The sequence below is a fragment of the Penaeus japonicus genome, unplaced genomic scaffold (assembly GCF_977035675.1).
Source record: "Penaeus japonicus unplaced genomic scaffold, GWHDUDI00000001_assembly GWHDUDI00000020, whole genome shotgun sequence".
NCBI classification, from domain to species: Eukaryota; Metazoa; Arthropoda; class Malacostraca; order Decapoda; family Penaeidae; genus Penaeus; species Penaeus japonicus.
Window position 1 is genome coordinate 27,039,794 of NW_028234422.1, and position 17,500 is coordinate 27,057,293.

The 17,500-nt window shown below is 40.9% G+C and overlaps 1 protein-coding gene across 9 annotated transcripts in view; it reads right to left on the minus strand.

Annotated features, from left to right (window-relative positions):
• The window catches only part of LOC122252127 (uncharacterized), a 302,966-nt gene that overhangs the window by 24,353 nt on the left and 261,113 nt on the right, over positions 1 to 17,500 (minus strand). Inside the window, exon 1 of one of the 9 annotated variants that reach the window (XM_043014422.2) lies at positions 6,532 to 6,801. The exons of the other annotated variants lie outside the window; for them this stretch is intronic. Within the exon in view, the coding sequence (XP_042870356.2) occupies positions 6,532 to 6,576 (45 nt within the window). The 5' untranslated portion in view covers positions 6,577 to 6,801. Of the gene's footprint in view, positions 1 to 6,531; positions 6,802 to 17,500 lie in introns of those variants that run through there. 9 annotated transcript variants of the gene reach the window in all.

Below are 17,500 nucleotides of genomic sequence, written 5' to 3' on the forward strand. Positions count from 1 at the left end.
ATTAAATGGTAGGGAGAGAAAAGGGCACAAAAATAATGATAATCATATAAATAATAATAATAATAATAATAATAATAATATAATCAATAATAACAATAACAATAACAATAACAATAACAATAATAATAATAATAATAATAATAATGACGATGATGATGATGATGCTAATGATAATGATGCTAATAACAGTAATAACAATAATAATCACAGCAAACATAACAATAATAATAAAAAAGTATATCATAAAAAAAAACATTCGCCCACGCGACACCTCTCTCCCCGTTGCTCTTTGGATCTGAAGAAACTGCAGCGAACACTTTACCAAATCACTCCTCCATATTGGATCCATGATAAGAGGAAAATATCTTAATTGATGTCAAGCTCTCTCGCTCTCTGTCTCTATTTCTCTTCCTATCTGTCTATCATTACCTTTCTCTCTCTCTCTCTCTCTCTCTCTCTCTGTGTGTGTGTGTGTGTGTGTGTGTGTGTGTGTGTGTGTGTGTGTGTGTGTGTGTGTGTGTGTGATTGTGTGTGTATGTGTGATTGTGTGTGATTGTGTGTGTGTGTGATTGTGTGTGTGTGTGATTGTATGTGTGTGTGTGTGTGTGTGTGTGTGTGTGTGTGTGTGTGTGTGATTGTGGGTGTGATTGTGTGTGTGTGTGTGATTGTGTGTGATTGTTGTAGTGTGTGTGGTTGTGTGTGTGATGAGATTGTATTTGTGTGTGTGTGATTGTTATGTGTGTGTGCTTTGTATGTAGTAATGTGTGTGTGTGTGTTGATAGGTAGTTGTGTGTATGTGTGTGTGATTGGGTGTGTGGTTGTGATTGTATGTCGTGTGAGGATTAGTGTGTGTGTGTGATTGTTGTGTGTGTGTGTGTGTGTTGTTTTTGTGTGTGTGTGTGTGTGCTGTGATTGTCGTGTGTCTGTACGTGATTGTGTGATGTGTGTTGTGTGTGATTGTGTGTGTGTGTGATTGATGTTTGTGTGTGTGTGTGTTTGTGTGGTGTTGTGTGTGCGTGTGTGCTTTTTGTCGTGTGTGTGTGGTGTTTGTGTGTGTGTGTGTTGTTGTGTGTGTTTGTGTTGTGTGTGGTGTGTGTGATTGTATGTGTGAGTGTGTGTGTTTGTTGTGTGTGTATTTGTGTGTGTGTGAGTGTGTTGTGTAGTTGTGTGTAGTGGGTAGTGTGGTGTGTGATTGTAGTAGTGTAAAATTTCATGTGTGATTGTATCGTTGTGTGTGTGTGTTTGTGCTTGTGTGTGTGACTTGTATGCTGTTGTTGTGTGTTGTGTGTGATTGTATTTTGTGTGTGTGTGTGTGGTGTGTGTGTTGTGTGTGTGTGAAATGTGGTGTGTGTGAGGTGTGTTGTGAGATTGTGTGTGTATGTGTGTTGTGGTGTGTGTGTTGTGTGGTGTTTCTTAACAGTTGTGTGTATTGTGTGTGTGTGGTCGTGTGATTGTGTTTGTGTGTTTGTGTGTGTGAGTGCGTGTGTGTGTGTGTGCTGTGTGTGCATGTGTGAGGTTTGTGTGTGTGTGTGGTGATGTGGTGTATTAGTGTGTTGTGTGTTGCATTAATTGTGTGTGTGTGTGTGTGTGTGATTGTGTGTGTGTGTGTGTGTGTGTGTGTGATTGTGTTTGTGTGTGTGTGCGTGCCTGCCACTCTGTCTCTCTGTTTCTGTCTCTGTCTCTCTGTCTGTCTCTCTCTCCCTCTCCCCCTCTCTCCCTCCCTCATGACCATCGGAACTCGCTCCGTTGGACGGAATTGGTGCGGGAGTGGAATGACATTTGGAGAAAGGATCGCGTGGCGGCCTGGTAATAGGCCTTAAAAATTCATGCACGCGCACGCACGCCTTGGAACACGAAGCTCTACCTCTCAAGGAAGCAAGCGAACAAGCATGCACGCACACACACAAAGACAATCAGACACAAACTATTATCAAAGAAGCAAGCAAGCAAGCAAACAAACACGAGTACACAGACAGACAGACACAAACTACAGTCAAGCAAGCATACACGCACACACACACACACACACAAAGACAATCAGACACAAACTATTATCAAAGAAGCAAGCAAGCAAACAAACACCTGTACAAACAGACAGACACAAACTACTGTCTCAAGGAATCAGACAAGTAAGCAAACAAGCACACATTCGCACACATACAGGTGATTCAGACACACAAACCACTACATAACACATCGTCCTTTTCCCACAAAGCTCTATGAAATTCCCGCTAGTGTGGACGATCGTTATCACCCCTATCGCCCCACCCCCCTTCCCCTTTCCCCCACGCCCCCTCCTCCCTTCCCTACCTGCTGGGAACGATTTCGTGACTGCCTCGTTCTACCGAAATGGGGTGGGGGTGGGGTGGGAGATGGTGAGAAGTGGGGGTGTGAGAAGGGTGCACGTCACGTGATCACACCGACCTACCTACACACACACACACAAACACACAAACGCAGACACTCAGACGCACACACTGTACCGTGACACAAGTCCCTCTTGCCAAGCCAGGGTAGGACGGCGAGGTAAACATGTGAAACCTGTTACCGGAAGCTGGTCTGTTTACTAACCCACCTACCCACCCTCCCTCCCTCTCTCTCTCTCCCTCCCTCCCTCCCTTAATCCTTCCCCCTCCCCCTCTCCCTCCCGAACGACAGGAACCCCTACCTTTCGTCCTCCCTCCCTCCCCATACGCCCCCCTCCCCTCCCCCTTCTTAACGACGAGGTGGGTGGGGTGGGTGGGGGGTGGGGGGAGCCGGACGTGGATTGGAGGGGGATTGGAGGAAACCGAAAGATTTTTTGGGCGTGAAGCGTGATGGATCTGACAGGATGCAGCGACTTTGGCCGTTTTGACAGCGCCGTTGTCAAGCTTCGGTGCATGAGAAACTAGAGAGAATACAAACAACAAGAAAGCGAAATAGACAGATAGAGCTACATGGATGGATACACAGACAGACAGATAGAGAGAAAGAGAATAAAAATAACAATTTAAAAAAAAGTACAGCAAAAACAAAACAAATGAATGGGAACGAAAGCTTGAGAGAATAAAATAAAAATACACAATGAACAAAAAAAAGGTCACCCTCAAGAAAAGTAGGCCTATAGCCCCAAATCACATTTACATTTCCGAAGACACGACCAAGAACAAGAACGTGCATGAAGAAAGAGCTAAGTACCCTTTCTCCACCCTCTCCCTCTCTCTCTCTCTCTCTCTCTCTCTCTCTCTCTCTCTCACACTCTCTCTCTCTCTCTCTCTCTGCCTCTCTCTCTCTCACACACTCTCTCTCTCTCTCTCCTCAAAATCCTCTTAACTCTCTCCACTTATGACTTTATTACCTGTCTCGCAATTACCAAGTCTAATTACGCCTCACCCCCCCCCCCCCAACCGCGTCTAATCCCATAATGGAAGAAATGAGATAATCTGAGATTTGTAAAATACCTTAGGAGGGGATGCTTAAGGGGGGGAGGGGAGGAAGGGGTGAAGGAGGGGAAGCTGGGGAAGGGGATTTGGGGAGGGGGAGGAGAGGGGAGAAGCAGGGGGGAAGGAGGAGAAAGGGTTAAGGGAAGGGGGGTAGAGGAAGGGGTGAAGGAAGGGAAGCTGGGGAAGGGGATTTGGGGAGGGGGAGGAGAGGGGGAATGGGGAGAAACTGGGGGGAAGGAGAGGGAAGGGAGAGAAGGAGGAGAAAGGGTTAAGGGTTAAGGGAAGGGGAAAGGGGGAAGGATGTTATGAACATATGCAAGTTCATTTTTTTTGTTACTTTTGTAAACGCTTTTCCTTTCTCTGCTTTCCTCTTCTTTCACGGTGTATTCCTTTCGGGTTATGTTGGGGAAATAACCTATTGATCGATGGAAGGGGAGGGATGGCAGGGAGGGAGAGGAGGAGGGAGGGAGGGAGAGGAGGAGGGAGGGAGGGAGGGAGAGGAGGAGGGAGGGAGGGAGGGAAGGAAGCATAGGAAATACATATATGGAAATTTTAGAATACAGATAGGTAGATAGATAAATAGAGAAACAGAGAAAGATAGATAGATAGATAGATAGAGAGAAAATATAGATAGATAGATAGATAGATAGATAGAGATAGAAAGATAGAGAGGAGATACCAATACCCCAGAATAAGACAGAAAAATATACATCCAATAACAAAAAAAAGGAGAAGACGCAACTGCGAGAACACAAACACCGAAACAAGACAGCGAGAAGGCGAAAACTGCCCACTCACTCTCCTGCTATAAAATCACAGCAAAAAAAAGGAGGATGGATGCATAAAGCTCACAGGGGGGAGGAAGGGAGGGAGGCGGCAGGCAAAGGGTTAAAGGAAAGGAAGGGGGGGAGAGAAAAGAAGATTAACAAAGAAAGACGTTAAAAAAGGAAAAGGAAAGATTCAGTCGCAGACTAACAAGGGGATGGAGGGAGGAAGGAGGAGGAAAGGAAGGAGGGAAGGGGTAGACAAAGACAGAGAGACAGAGAGAGAGAGAGAGAGAGAGAGAGAGAGAGAGAGAGAGAGAGAGAGAGGGGAAGAAAAAGAGAGATAAAAAGAGGGGGCAAGAGAGAGAGAAAAAGACCCGAGGTGTGGTCAGGTAATAGTGAGGTGGGGGGTGGGTAGAAGATCGAGCCTAGACACTCCCTCCCCACCCCCCGCCCCCCTTCCTACACACACACACACACACACACACACACACACACACACCGTCACCAGCCAAGAAAGAAAGAAGGGAAAGGGACCCCGCTGCACTGTTCCCCTCCCTCGTTTTCCCACCGCGTTGCCGGGGTAAGGGCGAGCCGCTGAGAACGAGCCCCCAAGTGCTGTCCTTTTCTCAGGCTGTGAATGCCGGCGCCAGACGGGCTCTCACCCTCGGATAAGCACCGCTGTCGTCTCTCTCTCTCTCTCTCTCTCTCTCTCTCTCTCTCTCTCTCTCTCTCTCTCTCTCTCTCTCTCTCTCTCTCTCTCTCTCTCTCTCTCTCATTCTGGAATAACATACAAGCAACGAAATATATTCAAGCTTCAGATTTCCTAAAGAGCAATGGGTATTATGCATTTATGCATATATGTGTGTATATGTATGTGTGTAGGTATAAGTGTATATATGTGTTTATGTATGTATACTATATATACATGTATCTGTATATGTATATATATGCATGTACGTACGTATACATACATGCATGCGTGTGTATTGCAATCCCCCTCCTTCGCCCTTGCTTCCAGACACGGAGTCGCGTCTCGTTCAGTCACAAGCAGAAGAAACAGACAGACTCGACAGCGCGACTTTCATTTTTCTGCCTGATATTTGGAGCACAAAATGTCAACGCGTGAAGACATGATTGCTCGCTATGATCAATTAGTCGGTGTCTTTTTCATCTCGCGCTCGGAAGGGAGGGGGGGGGGCGAGAAAGGGTGAGGTCGAGAAACGGTGAGTGGGATGCATGTCTCTCTCTCTCTCTCTCTCTCTCTCTCTCTCTCTATATATATATATATATATATATATATATATATATAGAGAGAGAGAGAGAGAGAGAGAGAGAGAGAGAGAGAGAGCTAATTAACTACGAACATGATCGACACCAAACATACAGACAATAGCATCCATTCACACTTCTACAAACCTCCCCCTCCTTAGTTCCACAAGACACCTGCACTTGATATCACACTCTAATAACCGTCATTCATGAAAAAATGCCACTATTTGGATTCACTCTACCGGCAAATTAATACTAAAAAAACACAACCGATTAATTGCATACAGAGAACGCTGGCGTGAAGAAATGTAAATTGCAAGTAATTATCCGGGATTGCATAATGACACTGGGTACGTGATGCAAATTCTCACAGGAACCAATGAAAACAATTTTTATGGTCAACACAAAAATGACTCACCTTCCCGAGTCCTCTCTCACCCACGTTCGCGAGTGAAGCTGGAGATCTGACTCACAACTGACTCATAAGGTTTTCCCACTCATAAGGAGACTGAATCACTAACCGATTCTTTTTTTTATTAAAGAATAAAAGTTTTCCTGTTTAGAAATCCCAATGGCATGCGACTTTATTCATGCACACTAACGCATAGATACTGGAAAACCTTTAAACACGTTCATTTTAAAACAAATACAAAAGTAAAGCACATATTCTATATACAAACTTCATTAAACACGCATGATATATAATCTCTTCAACAACCTTGCTCTGGACAACTCAATACTAACTTAAAACTCAACGGAAAAAAATGCTATCATAAATTCTCCGATTTCGCATTTTTTCCCCTCCACCAAACTGGTAATTGCTTTTTCGCCTTTTGTAAAAGTAAAACCACGTCGGTTTGGTATCAGTTTCGGACCGACCCTGAAAGCAATATCTGTTTGCTGACTCCTTTCTGCTTGTCCCCAAAATTACACATGTCCTTCACCAATAAAAAAAATAGTAACACTAGTGTTGCATACAGACCAACGTAGTAACAATGAAGGTTGTCTATGAGAACAATATCATGGGGAAATGCAATCAATAAATCAAGGACACGTTTTGTCAATATACTCACCCCTGTCATGGCAGCAAATGTTTCACACATGTGTTTGTACCACATTCAAATATTCCATTTGGCTTTTCAACAGACGCGAAATCTCACACACATCTCTCTCTCTCTGAACTATCTCCGCCGTTTCTTCTCAACTTGTTCCCATCTCTAACAATAAACGTCACAGCTTCTCGTCTAGAACACTTTTTGTTGAGATAGAGACAACAAAAGAAAAAGACTAGAGGCAGAGTTAATTAACACAAACTCCCTCCTTCGACCACAGGTGAGTACTAACTTGTCATTCATCAGCTGAGCGTAGTGGCGGAGACGGGAAAACATGTCGTACCGCCTTTATGGATCCGACCATAATATAGCTATATATATTTCTTTCTTTTTTTTAGTGTTGTTCCGGTTCTCTGGAATAACTTTGTGGTTTGTGGATGGGTTTAAGTGTCCACGGGAATTCCTTCACTTATTGGGAATTAGACATGGTTAAATGCTTAAAGATATTGTAGATTCCACATGAAAATTTCAGAGATGTACTGAAATTCTCATACGTCATCATTATAACGTTTCCACAGTCAGCAAAAAAGAGGGAAAAATGTCAATATATATGTGGAATGTTTTTTTTTTTTTTGCAAACATGGTCATTTGAAGACTTCCCAGACCCACCACCGTTGCCGGGCGTACGACGAGCGTGTGAATCACAACCTGAGACTTTTCGCTTTCCGAGAACGGGCCAGGTAATTCATTTTAGCAGGAAATGGACAGAAAAAAAACAAGGAACAAAAGCTCCGGTGGGAATTTTGAACGCTTCTCTCTAAACGTTTGTCACACGGGATCAAAAGAATGTTTGTATGAGAGGGGATACATAGATATAAGTATATATTATCTTCTCTCTCTCTCTCTCTCTCTCTATCTATCTATCTATCTCTCTCTCTCTTTCAGTCCACCACATCAACAATACAAACATCGAAAAAACTAAACACAAAATACATCAACACCTGAAGGACTACTTCGGCCATCCCGCCAACCGCCACAGTTCCTCAACCTAACCTAAACCACCAACGAACATCGCCCATTTTCGCCTTCCTCTTCTCGCTTCCTTCGTCTCCACCTCCTTGTCTCCACTTGCCTTTCCCTCTCATCTCCTTCGCTACGCTTGTCTCGTCTCCATCGCGCTTCGCAAGACACGAACTTTGCTTCCTTATTCGCTTTTCAAAAGTTTTCTTCTTCCTTGTTTTGGCAACGGGTTTGGTGTTTTTCTTTTTCGCTTATTTGTCTTTGCGTTATTCTCAGTTTGTGTGTGTGTGTGTGTGTGTGTGTGTGTGTATTATATATATATATATATATATATATATATATATATATATACTGTATATATATACTGTATATATATATGTATATATATATATGTGTGTGTGTGTGTATATATGTATATATATATATGTGTTTATATATGTGTGGTTATATATATATACATATATATCATACTCCTACTTACACAACCTCCCCTTCTTCATAAAAAGCGCATCTTCACTCTCTGCTCTTTTTACTATAGGCCATAAACCTGCGCATTAAGAGACATCGTTTTCTTTTTATAGACATATAGTTGCTTTAGTCACGTCGATTAAGGGAAGACTTTGTTATTGTTACAGACATTTTGGAGCGAAAGAAAGATACTTTAAATGATGAGAAGGTGAATCATGGTTTCCTTGCGTATATAGGTTATAAAAGTTACATTGGAAAGTCTGAGAGAAGGAGAGATATTTCACAATTAATACAGTGTGCGCTCAAGGAAGTAGCGAACGAGCAAGACAAGTAGCCTTAGCGTAGTTTAAAAAAATAAGAATGACAACAACAACATGGCAAATAAGATGATCGTGATAACAGCAACAATATCAACAAACACACTAAAATCCATGAAAGCAATACAAAAGGGCTCTCCCCTGTAGGATCCTCGCGTCGAACCCGTAGAGCGTGTAGGATCTCCCTTGTGAGTTCCTTGAGATGTAGGTTAATGAAGGAGAGGATGACAGGCCCTGGGGAGCACACGGGACGCGCTCGAGATGCACATTAGAAGAGGGTGTTAGGTCCAGGGAGGCTGTTTCTCTTTTTTTACTATTGTTCTTTTCGAATGTTTGTATGTCTGTATGTCTGTCTGTGTCTGTTACTTTCTCTCTATCTCTTTATCTCTTCATCACTTCATCACTTCCTCTCTCTCTCTCGCTCTCTCTCTCTTTATACATATGTATGTATAATATATTATATATATATATATATATATATATATATATATATATATATATCCACATGCATGTGTATCTACATATGAATATTTGTTCCATATACCCCCCTACCCTCTCTCTATCCACCTCATCCCCCCCCCCCATCTTTCTCAACATCTACCTCCCATCCTACCCTCTTCCACCACCCCCTCCATTCCCTTCTCCCCCCCTCTCCCTGCTCCCTCCCCCCATCCCCCTCCCGCACCCAGTACCTCAAGCGGAGACTCCAACGAGAAGCCCGTAACGATCCACACTTCGGCCTCGCTCTCATTATCGCTGGATGAGGGTCATGAGCGCATGGCACTTCTTTGATTGTTTGTTGTCACTTCGATGGGGGTTTTATGACTTATATCTCATTTTTGCTAGGTAATGTACATGGAGGTCTGGATATATAGAGATATGTGTGTATATAAGTGTATATGTGCATAACATATATATATATATATATATATATATATATATATATATATATACATAAATAAATAGACAGACAGACACACACACACACACACGTGTGTGTGTGTGTGTGTCTGTGTGTGTGTGTGTGTGTGTGAAAGAGAGAGGGGGTTGAATGTAAATATGTAAATGTGTATGTATCTGTATATGTATATAAATGTGTGTATATCTGTATATATGTAAATTTGTGCACCTGTGTATACATGTATGTATGTATATATATATACATATATATATATATATATATATATATATATATATATATATATGAAAAGCAAATTGGTTGATTCGCTTTCTATCAAATAACTTTATGTTCCAATGTAGCAAATTAAATTACAAAAAAGCGTAGTCATTTTTATGAATAACAGTAAAATTTTATAACCCAAACAAAAACGGAAATAAAGTCACAAAACATTAACAAAGAAAATAACAGTCAGTCACATAATAATACAAACCAAAAAAAATATATATATATATATAAATCTCGAGGCCCCTTTGAACATTTCTCCCTGTAGGGGAAAAGGCAATTCTTAAAAAATTCGGCCTTGTGCCGATGGCGGGCTTGGGCAAAGGCCTGGGCGTGCGAGTAGGGCTGGCCCCCCCTGCGAGCATAGGGCACTCCCTCCAAACCCCCTAAAGGAGCCCCCCCCCTGACCCCCACTTATCCCATTAACCCCCAGTCTAACCCTCCCCTCTGACCGACCTTCTCTTTACACCCACTCGTTTTACGGAGCTTTCTTTTTTCTCTCTTTCTCTCTCTCATCTTTCTCTCTTTCTCCTTCTCTCTCTCATTCTTCTCACTCATCTCTCTCTCTCTCTCTCTCTCTCTCTCTCTCTCTCTCTCTCTCTCTCTCTCTCTCTCTCTCTAAAATCAAATCTCTCTCTCTCTCTCTCCCTCTCCCTCTCCCTCTCCCTCTCCCTCTCCCTCTCCCTCTCCCTCTCTCCTCCTTCTATTGCTCATTCTCACTCTTTCCCCTCTCTCCTTCGTCTCGAATCGACCTCCCTTTCTCTTATTCTCGCCCGCGTCCCACGGGATTTATTTTCGATATCATGGGAGGAATGGAGGGAGATAGGAGAGAGAGAGGGAGAGGGAGATATATATGCAAGAGACACGCCATTATTTGGACGCTTGCGGCACACTCCACGCGACGCGCCAGCCAGAGAGGTAGTAGAGGTAAAGATCCGAAAAGAATTAAAAGAAAAAAAAAGATAAAAATATATGATTGAATAAACACACTACACCACACACACACCACACATATATATATATATATATATATATACATATATATTCATATACATACGTGTACACACACACACACACACACACACACACACACACACACACACACACACACATATATATATATATATATATATATATACATATATATACATATATATATATATATATATATATATATATATATATATATATATAGTTCTACCTATTTACCTTTCTTTCTATATACATACATAAACATCAACAAAGCAAAATACGTGAAAAATAAAACAGACACAAGAGACGCCGAAGGAAAGAGAAAAGTATCCTCGCCTCAGACCCTCGACCAGCACGGCCTATCACGCCCCATTAGGCCTACCTAACATTATCCCAAGTAAAAGAAGAAGAAGAAAAGAGAGAGAGAGAAAAAAAAAAAAATCCGCGATGCCTTCTCGCATTATACGTCTTACTCTTCAGTAAACGTTGACAGAACACTTTGCCCTCGCCCGACCCCCTGCTAGACAGACACTAAAGACGACCCTATTGCCCCCAACCATAAGGGCGACATTAGCCTAAAGGTTTCGCGCTTTCTTCAACCTGGTCAGTTCTCAAGAATGCTAAATTACACAGATGGATCATGTATGGGTAATTGTAATGGCAGGGCCTAAACACCGGCAATTAACTGGCAATAAATCACTTTACCTGGGAGGCTGACTTGGGCTTTATAGGCCTACAAATTATTTGGATGGGTTGTGCCATAAAAGAAAAGGGAAAGGGTTACGGCCCGCCTTTCAGGACATATAGATTTTCGATTGGGTTTGACGTGTGGGCTTTCGGGGAAATTTTAGTCTTCGCTTTTTTGAAGGAAGTCAGCTGACCGGAAAATCTAAAGAAATATTCGATTACGTATAAGTATGTATGTAGCCTCCAATAGAATGTGTGGAATCATGCGTCATCTGTGTAACGAGTAATTCATCTTTTAAGAAATATAAGTCATCGCTTGTATGTCTGTATGAGTCATTAACATTCGCAAAACAATTCCTGTACATTCCTCTCCACCACAACAGCATACAAAAGCCGATAATCAATATCCAATATCATTTCTCCTTCAGAAACAAAAATCCGGTATAGCATTCATTCTGATCACAACATACCAAAGTAATGACAACAAAGTAAAACAAAAAACAACTCAAGAACTGTGTAAATATACCACAAATCGCCCAAAGAAATTGTAAAGTAAATGTAAATCCAAACACAAACACGATCTTGAACCCTAACCATGAACTTACCGCCTCCAGTTTCCTCCTCCGTCGAAGATTGAAGCAGAGCGCCTTGGCTCCCATGGCCAGGAGTCTGTCTCTTTTATCTCTCTCTTCCCTTCTCTCCCAGGTCTCCCTCCGCCTCTCCCAGCTCTGCTTCCGCCGCTCTAAGCTTAGTCTCCGCTTCTCGCATTCCTCCATCCACGGTTCTTTGCTTTTCTCGTTCTCCTCTTCCTTCTCTTCAAGCAGTTGGGATTTCGAGTGGTACAACATGGCGAGGCCCTCTTTCAAATGTTTCTTACTTAGATTTAGAGTTCCTTTCCTGCTTTTGCTTTTGGGTTCTGCCTGGAAAGCGTTTGGAAGGCGAGAAGTTGAACAGCCTTCTATTCATTCGGATTTTCTGCTTTGGCGATTTTCAAAAGCTTGAATATATATTTCTCCTCTTTGTGTTTCGGTCTTTATCGCTCTGTTCTTTGTTGTTTTTTCTTTCACTTTTCTATCACTATTGTCAGTTAAAATGTTCCAATAGTAATATAAATGTTCACAGCACTTGAGCGCTCATTAAATTATCACAGATTCAATGAAGTATAATGAACCCCACAGAACACACAATAAACAAATACACTACAATATACATACATACATACATACATACATACATATATATATATATATATATATATATATATATATATATATATATATATATGTATGTAAGTGTATGTATAGTTATAGAGGCACATAAGTTCCCGAATAAAATTAACCTCCAGCCTACTGACGGTTCTCTCCCTGCGCCCATCTGTCACAGCGTTCCTTCTCTTCCCACGCCCACTGACGGTCCCATCCCGCCCACCATCCGCCCACACGGCCACCCACCTTCTCCCTCTCCTCCTGGCATCTCCTTTCTCATTCAGACAGTTATTGTTCCTTTACACGATCAGTTGATGAGATGACTTAATTCCCAAAGTTTTTGTTCGAACATCTTTTATCTTAATAAGAATTTTAGTCACTGCATTGACTATTTTGCATGACCATCATATCACTAAATCACACGTATTTTTTCAAATGATGAAGCAATAATTGCACCTGAATTTGAATTGTCCAAGCAATGTACGTATATAAATAACAACAAAATAATAAGAACAAATACAAAAAAAAGATAGTAAAAAACAAAACATTGAACACATCGAAAATAATGGAGACCTCATTATCATATCCTAAACGGGCTAAATCGAACCGATCTATCTCAGTTACAGTCACCTAGATGGTCTCCCGTAGGCCCCTCACTCTTCTAAATAAGTCACCCCCGCCGCCCTTCCGCGTCATAGAAAACGGCATCCTCCTCCGGGCGAGTCACGGAGCTTCGGATCATCAATCATTGAAAACCGAAGCGTTGACGTGAGAAATGTGAAACAATAAAACCTCAGTGAGAATATTTACATATCTCTGAATAAATGGAACGTTCGAAAACATTACTGGCGATGTCTTTGTTTGTTTGTTTGTTTGTTTGCTCGAGGGCTGGGCATGAATTGGTGATGATGCGTGCTTCCCTATCAACGATTTTATATTTTTTATTTTATCGCTGTAAAACGGTAATTGGAAAAAAAAGAAAAAAAAATGATTTACTGTTCAATTCCTTTACTATGTGCACACAATACGGTTCCCTTATATTTAATTTCGTCATTCGCAAAATCACATGTACATATCATCATATCAATAAAGAAAAAATTAGAACAATGTATAATAAAATCCATAAAGACTAATCTTTCGGTAGTTACTTGCTTATTCAACCAAATGGTTAACAGCGTAAAAAAAAAAAAAAAAAAAATCAAACCATGACCTGTAGTACTGAAGCCACGCTTTTTTTTTTTTTTTTTTTTTTTTTGCTTACTCCTGACTGACAGATTTTAACGGTTATACCACACCCCTCAACCAAAATTTTGAAACTATTTTTAAATCTCTATTTCAGCGAATTAGTGAGTAATTCTAACCATCTAAAAAAAACGTATATATCCAGTTCACATTAAAGAGAAAACTTTTGAAAACGGAAGAAGAAAACACAAAATAAATATAAACACAATACGAAGATAGAAGAGGAAGGGAATTAAGAAACAAAAGAAAAGAAAAAAAAACAATATTGAAAACCAAATAACCATTCGCTAAACTGTTCATCATCTGGAATCCCCTTTGTTTACACACCCAAGTCGGACCGTGATCGCATTAAAACCCTCTTACGCGATTCTTACTAAGCCTAGTGGCTTGTGACACGTCGAGGGCAAGAGGGGCTTCCGAGAGGATATTTATACTTGCTCTCTCTCTCTCTCTCTCTCTCTCTCTCTCTCTCTCTCTCTCTCTCTCTCTCTCTCTATCTCTCTTTTATGTTCTTCCTGATTCCTTTTCTGCTTCCGCGTTTGTCCTCTGTCTTTGTCTGTCTGTCTCTCATTTTATCCATCCATATACCTATATAAATAGTATAATTCAAAGACACGTATTCACGCACGTGCATTCGTAAATACAGATAAAATTTACATACAGATACATAAATAAAGGTATCACGAGATATATAGAGAGAAAGAGAGTGAAAGAGAAAGAGGGGCAAACAGAGAGAAACCGAGACAAAGAGAAAGAGACAGAATATACAGAAAATGAGAAACAGCGACGCGCAAAAGCAGACAAAAAATACGAGAACCATGACAGACAGAAAAGAAAGATTAAGTCAAATCCAGCGTCAACACCTTTTAAGCGAACGAAGCCAGAGTGTGCACATGCGAACGCAGGGGCGCGAAGGGCAATACGTAACATGCACTAATCCAGTTTCTCCTGCTCACAAACATGTATTTAATCCTTTAACTGAACATTTTTACTTGTTGAATATAACCGGGATGAGTATCCAATCGCATGAGTACAAGTTAAGATCTCAGACGCAAATCACAAACCAATTAGAAAAAAAGAAACAACAAAAAAAATATATTTAACAACGAATCCATGCAAATCTTTAGTTTCCAATCCAATTATGAAGCTTTAACCGACAATGCAATCTCGCACAAAGCCACAAAAAACACTACAACTATTCCACTTCCGCAAATAAAAACAAAAAAAAAAAGAAAATCGATACATCCACCACAATTCCCCAGCAATTTGACAGCGCTTGCGAAAAGTGGTCAAGGCTGCAGAAGATTAGCACTGAACTCCGACGGAAACCATAAAGTGGTAATCTTTTTTGAGTGTATACAAATGCCCTCAGCCGACCATTCCGCCTGTGCATAGTTCCAGTACTTTAAATGAAACAAAAGCGTCATGCGATTACACTCAGAAACATGAAAGCAAATGAGGTAGAAAATACGTACGTACACACGTACATGCGCACATGCACACGCGTGGTTGTGTGTGTGTGTAAGTGTATGTATGTATGTATGTATATGTATGTGTGTATATGTGTGTATTTATATATTCATATGCATAAATATATATATATATATATATATATATATATATATATATATATATATATATATATATATATATATATTATATGTATATGTATGTATATGTATATGTATATGTATATGTATATATATATATATATATATATATATATATATATATATATATATATATAGACACACTGGAGGTCAAACTAAACCGCCCCATTTTGCGGTTTGTGTCGCTTGTCTGGGCGCGCTACTTCAGAGGATTATGTGTAATTAGAGGCGGCTACACGTACCAGCCAGGTAATGGCTTAGGCAGAACCGAGGCAAAATTAATGGCAATTACCACTATCAAGAGAATAACATGAATCACATCACAAAAGTTAACGATAATAACATAGACGCATTATTCTTTAAAATGATAATAAACATTAATTATTGTCATTATGATAGTAGCGATGCCGATGATGGATATAATGGATATAACAACACGTTAAGTTAATAACCATAATGTTAATGATGATAATAAAAAACAATAATAATGGTAATAATAATGATAACAATGATAATAATGATAATAATTCTAATAATAACAACAATGATAATAATAATGATGATGATGGTAATAAAAAAATAATAAAAAACAATAATGATGATGATGATAATAATAACAAAAATGATAACAATGCTAATCACGATAACAACGATAATCACCACATTTCAGGAAAAGATTACAAATGAGATCAAAATAACCCCCCCCCACAAAAAAAACAACATATAAATATATATAGGCACATCCCCTACCCAAGTCGAATATCCAATACCCACAGGCAAAAGACCCACACAGGCCCCGTCACCCATGGCGCCCACTCTCACTCTCTCTCCCACAGTGGGTCGTCTCGCACGCACGAGGACTGGATAAGAGTACCTCACACTGCACGCCACTGCGTCCGACTGACACTTGGCCGGTTGTATGGTCGAAGGGGGGGAGGGGAGGGGAGGAGGAAGAGGATGAGTCACCCTTTCCTGACCCCTCCCCCCCCAACCTTAGCCCTCTCCCCCCCGATCATAGTGGCACTTGTACAGGTTGAATGGCAGCGTGTCTGCTTTTGTTTGTTTGTGTTAGAGTTTGTGTGTGTGTGTGTGTGTGTGTGTGTGTGTGTGTGTGTGTGTGTGTGTGTGTGTGTGTGTGTGTGTGTGTGTGTGTGTGTGTGTGTGTGTGTGTGTGTGTGTGTGTGTGTGTGTGTGTGTGTGTGTGTGTGTGTGTGTGTGTGTGTGTGTGTGTGTATGTGTGAGTGAGTGAATGAGTGGGTGAGTGAGAGAGAGAGAGTGAATGGGCAAGTCCGTGAGTGAGTAAGGTATGAGTGCGTACCAGTATGCCTGTTCTTTCTTCATGGCCGTATTAGAGAGATAGATAGATAGAGAGAGAAAGAGAAAGAGAGAGAAAGTGATAGGAAACGAGAGAGCGGGTGACAGCGGAACCAGTAGCAACAGATTACGTTGCAGTCGGAAATGCAGTGAGTCATTACGGGTGGGCGTGTGGGGCGGAGGCATCAAAAAGTGGGTGGGAGGATGGGCTTTAGAAGGGGGTGGGGAGGGGGAGACAAAGGGGGGGAAGGGTAGAGGAAAGAGAGAAGGGAAAACGGTTGACATCAAGCGCAGAATATTGAGAAGAAAAAAATATAATGACCGTAAACACCGGGTTATTTTCACCACGAATATCACATCACGCCAAGCCAATTATCCCAATAAACCTTAATTTCACCGCATTAACGTACATAAAAAATAATAAAAATAATAATAAATGAACTAGCATCCATTAATAAAAACGTCAAGGATTACTTCCCGCCGATAAATATACCACAGTTGCCATAGCAATTAATTAAGAAGGGCACACCCAAGATATTACACCGAGGTTGATTTCTGAATCACGTGACTATTCTTAGGAGATTTAAATAACATGTCTTGCCATTGCACGGGTTGTCAAATGAGTGAATAATGTTGAATGAATGACTACGTTGAGGAGCAATCTTGGTAAATTATCAAATAGGTATGTAAATGAATAGATTAATGACAAATTTTAAGTATCTAAGAATAGGCAAAAGCTGAAAAAGAGAGTGATTTTCCAGAAACCTGCATATATTTTCCTTGCAAGTTCCGGTAGAGTTGATAAAATGCAACACAACGCCAACGCAAGTCAACAAACAAAATAAAAACAAAGTAAACGCAAAAAAACATGACATCTCTTCCTTCAATCCTGCTGACCCAAATTCACGGCACGAAAATAAGAACAAGAACATGAACAAAACAAGATCATAAACAAGAACAAAAACAGAACCC